We start from the raw sequence: 12,309 nt of genomic DNA, 5'->3' as shown, positions 1-12,309 counted from the left end.
TTTCACCAGGTCCAGTGCGAGAACTCAGACACTGCTGAAGGGATGTCACTCCACTGAGCATCACTCTGGTAAACACAAAAAGAAAAGTCCTGAAAGTTGTTCTTTTACTGAGTGTTTAATGAACCCTGAAAATCCCTACTCACAGGCCTGAATCTGGCTGATTATTACCTTTGCGATTTATTCAGTTATTTATTAGTGAAGTCATTCAGGGGGCAGGGAAAGAGGGGGAAGGGATGCCATGCAAATGTTCAGTAGGTGAGGGCAAAGGCAGTTAGTTGTCCCGTATTTCCTCTACGCAGCAAAGAGACGCAAAGACTCGAGAAAATCGTCCGCTCTCTGAAGAGTTACTGCATCCCTAGAGGCACTGAGAATGGGCAAGGGGTGACTGGCTTCCTCCTGCAGGCAAATGACTGGCCGTAGAGTGCGTTTTTAAGGGGTGATGTAAGAGAAATTAAACTTGACCAGCCAAACACACCCCAACCTCAACGAGGTGTTTTTCCTCCTGAGAAGGGCGAGAGAGGTGGCCGTGGAGCACGCCCAGCTCTCTCCTGCCCTACTGGGAGAGGGGCTGTCCGGCGGGAGACACTTATTCATTAATTATGAGCGGGCAGATGTCCCTTTAAGGTCTGCCGTGCTCTCCGAGGGCTGCAGCCGGAGGCTTGGGGGGCGGGGGACGGATTTGGCTTTATTTGTACATTTTAGCGCTGGGCTAGTTTTACGGGGAGGTTTCCAAAGCTCAGAGGTCTTTGAGGGGTGGGTGGGAGGAAAGTTGTGTGCGGGGGGAGGAAGCTAAATTCTTCTTGATGCGAAGAAACAACGTAAAGACAGAATAACAAACAGGAAATGCCTAACTCGGCTGCAAGGCGGACGGGCGGCGCAGAGCGCTGAACTCCACTGGCAGCGCAGCACCGCTCCCGCCACCCCTGCCCTCGGCCCGGGCTCCCGGCCGCGGGCTCGCAGGAGCCCAGGCATGGCTGCCTCTTACTGGATGCTGACAGGTGAGCAAAGCCCTCTTTCTGTCTTGCTTTGAAGACCCAGGTCCCGAAAGCAGCTCTGCTCCTTGCGGGACGGGGGTGAAGGTGTTGGGGGCTGGCACCCGAGTGACCGCGTCCCCCCTCCCCGATCCCTCCACCTGCCCCTGCCCCGGGAATGCCCTGCCCCGGGAATGCCCTCCCCGGAGCTGCCCTGCGGCTGGAGCCCGTGAGGGACTTCGGTTTGCTTCTCTCTGGGAACTTTAATCCCTAAACCAATTCTAGAAGCCGGGGGCGCCGCTAGATGAGGATGAATGAGAGAAATACTATGACTGAATCTGGCTTGGGAAGAGAGGTGTACCTAGCAACTTTTTTAAAATTAGGGTAGCTTTTCTGCTTTCCTTCGTTTGGCTTTCAGATGTTCTGAGTGGTAAAAGGGGAAGTGAGGAAGAGGTTAACTGAACCCATCTAACTTCAGAGAGATTAATTCATCCGGAGATGGAATATGTAATATTTCCTTTTAGGGTTTCATTTATTGTTAGGGACTTACTTGCTTTTTCAGAGGAAAAAAAAAAAAAAAAAAAAGTACCGTAAGGAACAATCCCCCTAGCTAGTCAATCTGTAGTAACAATTAGGAGGGGAAATCAGGGGAACCCAAGAAGTGGGAAATAGGCTAAGGCAGTGCTGGGATACATGTGCTTGCAGATTTTGACACTGAGCTCCCCAGCAGCACACAGTGAACCTGAGGCAGTACAGAGGAAGAAATCAATTTCATAAGAATTGTCAAGATGCAGGCGACAGCAAGTGGGGAAAAGGCAACACTAGGGCTTTTCCCTCTTCTCTCTGTGCTTATTGTGCAAGAACAGATACAAGAAAATGTGAAAATCTGAATGTCATACTTTGGTGTGCCATATTTAGCCCTTGTTCATAGATGTCTTTTTATTACTTTTATTACACAGTGATATTCTTTTGTTTGTGTTCCTTCACAGAAGGAGGCTTTGTAAAGTGGTAACAATTCAGTGTGCCACAACTTCCCTTCAGAGTTGCAAAGTTGCCACTGGTACTGCTGGCAGATAATTCACCAATAATGACAAAAAGGTTTATTGTCAGATAGGAAAACATCTCAAGAGTAGGTCCCATACAGATCTGTTAGGGTCTTACTAAATTTTTTTTTGCTTTTGGGGGATTTTTTTGGTTATGTTTGGGGTTTTTTAAAGTTGGTGTGAAATAGAATGCACCTAGAAATAAGAGGAGGCATTACAGATACCAGGAATGTGATTCAAATTGTTAACAATAAATAAGAGAAGTAGTTCTCCATAAAGAAGTCAAAATGTCATAAAAATAAGGACAAGGGGTTTTAAAATTACAGTGGAATAAAAAAATAAATGCAATGTAATTACATGCTCCTGGTTTTTTAAAAGAAAAAAAGGCAAATAATCTGGCATGCACTAGCAGACAAAAACAATAGGATAAAGGAGGTGCATAGAGGTGTATGTCTGTGTATTTATACAGAATTTTTTTTTAATTCAACTTGGTGTTGGTGAGGCCCCTGAGAATCTTGAGTACAGGAAGTCTGACAGATGCAGACAGACAGTCAGAAGTGCACAGAAAAGTGACAAGCCTGATAAGGGCTGAGGAAAATTATCTGCAAAGAAAGACTGAATGAGTTAGGCTTGTTTATCTAGAAGAGAGAAACCTAAGGACAAAGTGTTAAGCATTTCAAATACATATTTTTACCAAAGTATTATTAGTGAGATTATTCTTCTAAATGTCAATGTTTTCTTTGTTTTGTGTGACACTCAATCATAACTTTCTATATTGGATGTGTTGGTTTACAAGGAGATTGATGAATAGCTGGTTCTCCATGTCCAACAAAGGACAAGAGAAAATCAACATAATTTGCTGTGCAAAAAACTTAGGTAACACTGAGAGAACTTTCTTACTCTTCAGGTAATGAATTGCTAGAACAGGCTATCAAAAAAACCCACCCCTGCATAATCTCTACTGAGTTTTGATGAAGTTGGATAAACACCTGTGAGGGTTGGTTGAGGTTTACTTCACCTGGCCTCAGTGTAAGTTTGACTAGGGATCTGCTAAAGTTTTCCCCTGCTTTATGTTTCAACAGAAGAGAAAGGAAGAAACCAATCCAAAGGGTTCCATTATTTTTTAATGCTTCTTCACTTACAGTTTTATGCATTCCCTCCTGGAATTCTCTCCTCATAGGTGATGATCATGTTGTTGGTACTGATTAAGAGTACTCAACTTTACGATAGGAAAGACCAGTAATCAAAAAGACAGAACTGTATGCAGAAAATGAAGTGGTCTCTGTCCAGAGTCTGCAAAGGCAGGACAGACACAGGATAAAGGCAAAGCATAAAAACCTCCTATTTTCCTGTTTCCCTCTCCATCTTTATCTTTTATCTTCCTTTGCTCTTGCAACAATGATGTCCAACATTTCTCAGCAGATATTTGAGATTCTTTCCCACTAGTTTTTCTTATCCAGGACTTAAGCATGTTTGCATGAATTCCAGCTAAAATGGCTATAATGTGGGGGAGAAAGGGTTTCCTATGAACATGACCTCTCCTTGTCTAAAAATCTGTACACAACCCACCTTCCTAAGGCAGCTGATCAAGACTTGAAGATGTAGGGCACTGTGTCTCAAATGTTTTCAAACTAATATTACAAAAACAGCATGGCTCCAAAATCCCTGTGAATATATGCTGTTACTATTTTTGTCTTGTACTGTGCTTAAGAAGGTCTGAAAATGGATGCCAAATTGCTGCAATTATTAGTACCTATTTCTTTTAAAAAAAAAAAAAGTGATAAATGGCACGAACTCTCAGGTTCTACATTTAGTCTTAATCATTTACCAAGACTGGAACAGACCATGTAATTTTGAACTTTTATGGTAAAACTGTATGTAGAGTTAAAAGTATCCACTTGTTTTTGCTGTACTGAGGTCAAATTCATTTCTCCCCAACATCAGCAAAACTAGTATGAACTTACAAACTTAGTTATATGGTTCTTAAATTTTTGGAAATGTTGTTTTTCTTCTACTACTCATTCTTTAACATATTCAAACAAATAACAATACCCAGTACTTACTTTTTACCAGAGTAGGCAAAGCATCATGACTAGTAAATGTTTTCCTTTGTAAGTTGGCGATGGTCTTGCTAATTGTGGATATATCATTGAAGTTTAGAGTTGCCACTAAAAACTTGCAGATCACTGTTCATAACTGTATAAAATCTCATTATTTGTTTGTTTGAGAAGACTTCTGCGCATCTCAATGTCTCTTTCTACAATAGTCAATTTAATACATTGAGTGGCAACTTTGTTTCAAGGTGGTTGTTGTTCATTTTGGGTTGGGGTTTTCTTGTTTGTGTTTGGGTTTTTTAATGCAGCAAGTCACCTGCTTGCATGAACTGAATGTTTAGTTTCTACTGGATGGTACTGGATGCCAACCTGCAACCTTTATCTCCAGGGATGTGAGGCTGCTTGTAAAAATTAGACCGGAACCAACAGGCAGAGAAAAGTTTGTAAATACACAGCAGCAAAAGAATGAAAAATAAAATAAATATTAACGTGGAAGGTAAATACGCACTACAGCTAACTTTTCTTGAAAGAATAGCATGAGGTTAACCCTTGCAATTTAATAATTGCAAAGAACATAAAGAAGAAAATTCACCATAAATTCACCATGCATTTACATAGATAAGTGAAAGGAACTCCTAAAGAAAAGCTGAATACACAATCTCTGCCTAAACCACAGAACATTAATACAAGATTATGAGTATGTACAAGCCCAAATGAAACAATTATTTATAGGTGTGCTTATATTATATTCCCTTGGGTGGTCCAGCTTCCTTCTGTGAAACCATTCATGCTAACAGAGTTAAGCATGTGTACTCACAGGAAGAGAATCTGAGGTCTCATAAATAAATCCTATTATGTAATATCTGATAAAGTTGTTTTTACATCAGTATCAAGCTTAGAAACAAGGAATGCACATTACTGGGCCAGATCTGAGTTCAGTGTCCTGTCACAACTCACTAGTGCTAGATAGCTGAGAGAAATGTGTATGTATACTGTAATGGGAGATATGGGATGATTTTTGCTCACAGTAGCCTTCTATCTCATTAAACCTTGACTCCAAAACCTTTCCAAGTCAGCAAATTCCATAATCCACAATGTTTTTTTTCAGAAAAAAGAAATAAAGAAATCAGAAACTTCTTTTTAACAATTTGCCACTTTCTCATCTCTTAAGAGGATGTCCTCATGTTTTTTAGTTATGAGACTGAGTATGTAGACATTCCAAACTTACTGTATCTGTTCCAGTTGCCCTGATACACTTATCAAGGCACATTAGTTTGTCTACTTTCTCAATTTTTTTTTGTTCTTTTGAATCATTCTTCATAGAAGCATTTTTTCTATTCTCCATTCTTTTCCTCATTCTTTCTAAATTTGCAACGTTCATTCTGGAGTTTTCAGCATCGTACACTGTTTCAAAATAAGCTGCAGTACTTGCATAATGTCATTTTTTTTAATATTATTTCTGGCTTGTTAGATTTGTCTAGGCTGCAAATTGAGCTGTGTAGTTACTGTTCGGGTCCCTGTTCTGTGCAAATATAATTGAACTAATCTGTGTGGTTTTGCAAGGCATATTACTTCCATTTGTCACCATCAAACTTCATTTGAAAAGTGTTTATCTGCCTCTGAAGCCTCTCTGAACTACCTCATTCTGATGAACTAGTAGTCAGGAAGCAGGTCAAGTTTCAGTACAGGCTGAAGTGAAACTTGCACGGTTAACCAAAAACTTTTAAACTGAAGTTCCGTTTAAGAGCAATGTCAAAGTAACAGTTCAGGTTTTAATGTTGCCTGGGTCTGGTTCTCATTTCACTCGGTGGCGGCTGTCAGACGAGCTGCCTCATTCACGCACCAGCAGCCGTTAAGTAGTACCGCCTGTCCTCCCAGACTCTGAGGTACTACGGCTTTCACTTACCACACCCAGAAACCTGGCTTCTTGGCCGTACCTTTCTCATCTACTTCTCGTTCTGTAACCATAACCTTCCACAACTGCTTAGTTTTTGTTTTCTATGTTTTTTTTTTCCCCCCTCTTCTCAAACGTGAGAGACTGTTAGAAGCCTCTGACAGTTTGAATCGTCACTGTAAAGAGCTGGAGGAAAAGCAGCGCGGGCCCCGACCCCCTCCCGCCTCACACACGGAGACTGTAGCTGGGACACACATCAATTTACAGCTCTCTCCTGCGCACACAGGTGCATCGTGGCTACCTCCTAGTGCCCCCCCGAAGGCTTCCCTGCGCAGATCTCCGCATGGCTCTGGCTTGCGCCGGCTCCCCTGACGGCGGGCAGGAGGCGGCAGGTTACCCCGGCCGCGCCTCCACCACAGCCCGCGACACCGGGCGCCACCTCTGCGCGCAGCACCTCTGCGCATGCGCTGGGTCCTGATGCGGAGGCGCCGGGGAGGATGCGACCGTGCGCAGGCGTGCCGGGCGCAGAGGCAAAGTGGCGGGGAGGGGGGGGGGGGGGGGGTGTGTGTGTGCGCGCCTCCGGGCGGTGCCTTTTAGGGCAGGCTGTGCGCATGCGCCTGGGGCGGCTGGGCCCTACGCATGCGCGCTGAGCTGGGCGAGGCGCCGGCTGCGAGTTCTTGGAGGAGCCGCCTCGCCGCGACTGGGGTTCAGTCCGGGCTTCGCTGCGGGCCCGGGGCAGGCCGGTGTTCGGTAAAGGCCGTCCATCGCGGCCCGAGCTAGGCCGGCTATCCGCCGGCCGGGAGCGCGTGTGTCGCGCCGCTAGGCCTCCCGGAGTAGGCCTGCTGGCCGCTGCCGCCGCGGCTGAGGGGAAACCGGGGGAGGGGGGCGGGCGCGGCGGCGCAAGGAACCGCCAGGATGAAGTTGGTGAGGAAGGACCTGGAGAAGGATAATGCGGGACAGGTGACCCTGATCCCCGAGGAGCCCGAGGACATGTGGCACACCTACAACCTGCTGCAGGTGGGCGACAGCCTGCGGGCCTCCACCATCCGGAAGGTGCAAACCGAGTCGGCCACGGGCAGCGTGGGCAGCAACCGTATCCGCACCACCCTCACCCTCTGCGTAGAGGCCATTGACTTTGACTCACAGGCCTGCCAGCTGCGGGTGAAGGGCACTAATATCCAAGAGAATGAGTATGTCAAGATGGGGGCCTACCACACCATCGAGCTGGAGCCCAACCGGCAGTTCACACTGGCAAAGAAGCAGTGGGACAGCGTGGTGCTGGAGCGCATTGAGCAGGCTTGCGACCCAGCCTGGAGCGCCGATGTGGCAGCTGTGGTCATGCAGGAAGGGTTGGCTCACGTCTGCCTGGTCACTCCAAGCATGACGCTTACCCGTGCCAAGGTGGAGGTGAACATCCCCCGCAAGCGGAAAGGGAACTGCAGTCAGCACGACCGGGCCCTGGAGAGGTTTTACGAGCAGGTGGTGCAAGCCATCCAGCGGCATATCAACTTTGAGGTAGTGAAGTGTGTACTGGTGGCTAGCCCAGGTTTTGTACGGGAGCAGTTTTGTGACTACATGTTCCAGCAGGCGGTCAAGACTGACAACAAGCTTCTGTTGGAGAACAGGTCCAAGTTCCTACAGGTAAGGCGCTAAACAGTCTCCAGAGTGGGTAAAAAGAGGCTTAAGAGCTGTCTGTAATAATAAAAGATAACGACGAGGGTGATGGGAAATAATACACTTACCAGAGAACATACATTTGTCTGAGTAAAAGGAAATTATTTTCCTGCCTCACAAACTATAAGGTAGTTATGCAAGATACAGGGATGGTTCCTTTCTAGGATACCTTAGTGTGTAGTAGAGAAAGTATTAAATGTTTCAAACTCACTATAAAGGCATATTTAATCTTTAATTAAGAGTGAAGTACAAGTTGGAAAATAGCTGTAGTGTTAATCTGTCAGCTTGTATAGCATGCATGTTTAATAACAACTTTCTAAAGCTTTTTAAAAGCAAGTACCTGGATATGCGATAGGTCAGTTAATTTTGTTAGTTTTATACTACATAGTTAAAGGTTTTACAGGACAAAGCATTTTTTCCTGTTCCCTTAGTGATCTCATTGAGTGAGTGAGTGGATTTTTTTGCCTTTCACTGAAACAGGCAAACTGGGAGCCTAAAATAAGTTTTTCTTTTCGTAAGGATACTTGTATCATTTTTTAATTGGAGCCTGTAATATGTGCTTGCAAAAGGCTGGTGGGCAGCACAGGGAAGCGTGTCCCAGTAGTTTGGTCACGAAGTTTAGGAGACACACTGCACTAAGAAGCCACCTTTTGCGTTTGTATCAAATGTACTTCACAGCTTTGCAAGCACAGTAGCTGTGCAGTTGTGCAAGACTTGATGCTTTTGCACTATATGTGTTCAGTCTTAAGAGGTCTTCCTCTTCTTCAATGCTTGAAAAGGGAGAGGCTTAAGTCTTAGTTTTATAGTAGTTTCAAGTGGCCCTACTTGGGCACTCTCTGAAACAGCTTGCATATTTAACACAGTCTTTGGATAAGAGAAACAGCTTTCCTGCATTTCTTAAAATACAGTTTAAGGGATTTGGTATAGGCTTTGGGTTGCAGGAGGGATCTTTTAAGAAAAGAATTGTGTGGGTTTCAAGAAAAAGGTATTTATCTTGATTACTAGTCAAGGAAATTATTATGTATAGTGGAAGCTCTTTGTGATTAGCTAATCAAGAAAATGGTCCTTTTTATTTAAAAAAAACCCCAACAAACCTTTGACTTTTTTTTACTCTAGGTCCACTCTTCTTCGGGACATAAATACGCATTGAAGGAAGCCCTCTGCGACCCAGCTGTAACTAGCCGTCTCTCTGACACTAAGGCAGCTGGTGAGGTCAAAGCCTTAGATGACTTCTATAAAATGCTGCAGCATGAGCCTGACCGTGCTTTTTATGGTCTAAAACATGTGGAGAAGGCCAACGAAGCCATGGCCATCGATACGTTGCTGATCAGCGATGAGCTTTTCCGGCACCAGGATGTGGCTACACGTGCCCGATATGTTAAATTGGTAGATAGCGTGCGGGAGAACATGGGCACAGTACGCATTTTCTCCAGCCTTCATGTGTCTGGAGAGCAGCTTGGCCAGCTGACAGGGGTGGCAGCCATCCTGCGCTTTCCTGTTGCTGAGCTCTCTGACCAGGAAGATGAATCTAGCTCTGAAGAGGATTGATAACACTGACTTAATTCCACAGTTTCTTTTCCAAATCATGTTGAAATGACATTAAAGGCCCTCCCTTCCTAAATACTGTGTGCAGATGTGCCATGACATGTAATTTAAGTTTTTGATAGTATTTCTTACAGTGTATAGCTCTGCTCAGCACACTAATGGATATCTGTTCTATGGTAATGATTATTGGCATACTGTGCATTGGAGCTGACTGGTTTTGCAAGTTACACCCTGGACCTCCAGCAGTACAAGAAAACATTTGACTCCCAGAAGCTGCTCATTCTGCATGTTAAGGCAGACTGGCAGCTTAGTCTTTTGATGTGTGTATGACATGATAAACTAAGAGGGAGAAAATAATGCCAGACTATTTCTGTCAAATGCTTGAAAAGAGTATTGCAAAACAAATGTGAACTTCTCCATGCAATACCTATAAAAACTCAGCTTGATCTTAGGAACTCACCATTCTTCCTAAGATTTGCCAAAGGAGTGGGATCAAGATAATCTGTTAGGGCGTTTTGTGGTGTTATGAGTCTAGCCACGTAAATATTTCTGTGAAACATCTGAACTGATCGTTCAGAAACCAGACCCTTTAAACTAACCATTTCCTCCCTAATATGATAGTAGATGCAAGACAAATTGTAAAGCTCAGTGCACCCATTTCAGTTATCTTTCTGAATGCTATTATCTTTGGAGATTGTCCTGAAAGCTAACAAGGTATGATATATCTTCTCTGACTCTGTTCTGATAAATTGGCATTGGGATTATCTAGCACCCAGTTCTGAGAAGGTATATGAAAAGGCTTACAAAATCAGGACCCTAGTTTCCATGAGGAATCTTTTGACAACAAGTAGTAGTTTAGGTAGATTCATAATCTGGTATTTTTCTATATGTGTACCTCTTTAAAAACATACATAAGCTGTGGTACAGAAGTAAAGATTGAAAATTTATAAATCAAACTTCAGTTTAAGATAATGACAGCTGTAAAAATCAGAATTACTTTCCAGTTATTTGATCTACTCAAAGTATTGAGAGCTGCTATGAGTTTTGTTTCTTTACTAGACAATAAATCTTAGGCTGAGGAAGCAGAAACTGCTTTCAGATTCTGACATACCTTCAAGGGGATTGTTCAATTTAAACCAGTGCTTGATGGTGTAGGTTGTGTGTGTAAATAAGCTTTCCTTTTTTAAATGTGAAGTCTAAGGAACGCATGAACAGAACTTTATGAACACTGATTCTTCTCTCACTGAACACAAGCAAGCCCATTAAGACAGTTATTTAGAGTCAGCTTGCACAGATAAACTATGTTATTTGAGCTTACGTTTTTGTCTTGAATGGTGTCAACTGCCACAAGTCATAGAATGCTCAGGTAGCTTCCTTCAGCCATTAGGACTGGTTAAATTAAAATTCTTTTTTTTTCTTTTAAAAATCTGCCTAAGCTGATTATACTCCTTGCCACCTAGAAAGCACCTTGATTCCTGCTATATATGGAGTTAAACGTAAAGAACATATGAAGCAGGTAGAAGAATCTGATCTTCAATAAATATTACTTATATGCAGCAAATTGTGGCCTTAAACAGGCTCATAATGTCTAAACAAGGTCATTAATTTCTTTAAGATAAACTGGTATATTAGTATTTCCCTTCTTATAAGTAATGCCAATTTGTTGCAATTGTACGCAAATGACGCTTACATTCAGAATTGCAGTACACCAGGAAACTCTTGGTTTAATTCTCAGCAAACTGAGAGACAAATCAAACTGTTCCTTGGTTGTGGAATGTTTTGTTTTCTATTAGACCAAACTGATTCCAATTATTCCATTTTAAACAAGTAACTATAAAGAGGTTTTGCTGTGTACTGTAAGATTATGGCAGTTCTGCAAGTCTGTGTTTTGTGCTTGTGGTAGTGTATCACCAAGGAAAAGCAGCAGCCATTTTGCTGCTTGTTTGGTTTTTTTAAGGTATAACAGCCAACATCTGGTAAGAAAATATGTTCATAGTGATTCTTGGAATTATTTACACTTCGAATTAAAATTCTGCACTGACTTTACAATTCATGAGTACTTTTTTTAGCTATTGCTATCATAGCATTAACTTTCTGCAGGAAATGCACATCTAGTTGCCCAAAGTATGGAAGGGTGGGATTTTTTTTTTTTTTTGGTAAGCATTTTTGTAGTAAAATAAATATACAGTCACTATGTAGACAAATGCTTCCTGTTTCAGGAAACAGCCTAAGGGTTTGATATTGAAAGTAGGCTTATTTCAGTAGTTGCAGATGCTTGACCTGGCAAAGTTCCAGAGTTGCTAGTATCTTTTACATTTAAAGGAGTTTGAAGAGTTGAAAAGTCTATATTGTCAAAGATGCTTGCTTAACCAGACCTTAATGTCTGCATGTAGATAACACAAGGAAGATGCGTGTTACCTGCAGATCAAATGAGTGAGTGCTGGAGCCATGGGAAAATATTTTTTTTCTTTTCTTTGGAGCTAAACATACATGAACTAAAAACTGTTTGCAATATGAAAATTGTTCTCTTGCATCTTAAAGTTTTTAGTAATTTTGAACAGTGTCTCAGTTTAGTTTCTGGTTATGTTCTGACATAATTCTGTGAATTAATACCATGGTTTATCTTCCAATTCTTCAGTTTTCAAAATAAATGAACGCACATTGTCGGACTTCTTAATGTTTGTTACCTTTGGTAGGAATAAAGCTTTAAAATCTATCATGAAATCAGCTTGATCCTGAACCCTGCTGTGCCCTTCGAAGATTCAAATAAATTCATTAATCTGGGTCATAAAGCCTCTCTTGCAAGCTCAGACTTTGGAGCAGGCCCCAGTCTGTTAGTTTTGTCACCTCTGGCATTTAAATCCAGTTGTTATATAAATTTTTTGTGGTTGTTTACCAAATAAAGTTTGGTGCAAAACATGAGGTCACCACCAGCAAGAGACTAAAATAATCCTGCTAGCTATAAAGCAAAATAAAAGATAAATCTTTCAGTAAAACTATAAAGCATTTAACAGTATTTCACCTAGTGAATTCCTCATGTCCCTCCTGCTGTCTTCACCCTTGTATACTATGTGAGCAAAATGATGGTAATGATCTTTTGACCACTCTCTGACCACCAGTGTAACAAG

At 42.5% G+C, this 12,309-nt stretch overlaps 2 protein-coding genes across 4 annotated transcripts in view; both read left to right on the top strand.

Annotated features, from left to right (window-relative positions):
• Positions 1–794: 794 nt before the first annotated feature.
• ITGA1 (integrin subunit alpha 1) overlaps positions 795–12,309 on the top strand; it is a 75,198-nt gene continuing 63,683 nt past the window's right edge. For all 3 annotated transcript variants that reach the window (XM_074855813.1, XM_074855812.1, XM_074855811.1), the window contains exon 1: positions 795–998. Coding sequence is in view for 2 of the 3 variants with exons in the window: in XM_074855812.1 (XP_074711913.1) it covers positions 971–998 (28 nt within the window). In the remaining variant the exon portion in view is untranslated. The remainder of the gene's footprint in view (positions 999–12,309) is intronic.
• PELO (pelota mRNA surveillance and ribosome rescue factor) lies at positions 6,582–11,905 on the top strand. The gene is made up of 2 exons (XM_074855692.1): positions 6,582–7,603; positions 8,753–11,905. The coding sequence occupies exons 1-2, from the start codon at positions 6,878–6,880 to the stop codon at positions 9,182–9,184; spliced, it is 1,158 nt and encodes a 385-aa protein (XP_074711793.1). The 5' UTR covers positions 6,582–6,877; the 3' UTR covers positions 9,185–11,905.

This window comes from Strix uralensis, chromosome Z (assembly GCF_047716275.1).
Source record: "Strix uralensis isolate ZFMK-TIS-50842 chromosome Z, bStrUra1, whole genome shotgun sequence".
NCBI classification, from domain to species: Eukaryota; Metazoa; Chordata; class Aves; order Strigiformes; family Strigidae; genus Strix; species Strix uralensis.
The sequence above is the reverse complement of the archived record's forward strand: the minus strand, read 5'-3'. Positions and strand labels throughout refer to the sequence as shown.

Excerpts from the sequence above, each read along its gene's own strand:
- PELO (XM_074855692.1), top strand. The coding sequence starts at position 6,878 with ATGAAGTTGGTGAGGAAGGACCTGGAGAAGGATAATGCGGGACAGGTG. Across the intron at positions 7,604-8,752 it reads ACAGGTCCAAGTTCCTACAG|GTCCACTCTTCTTCGGGACA; the intron begins GTAAGGCGCTAA and ends TTTTTACTCTAG.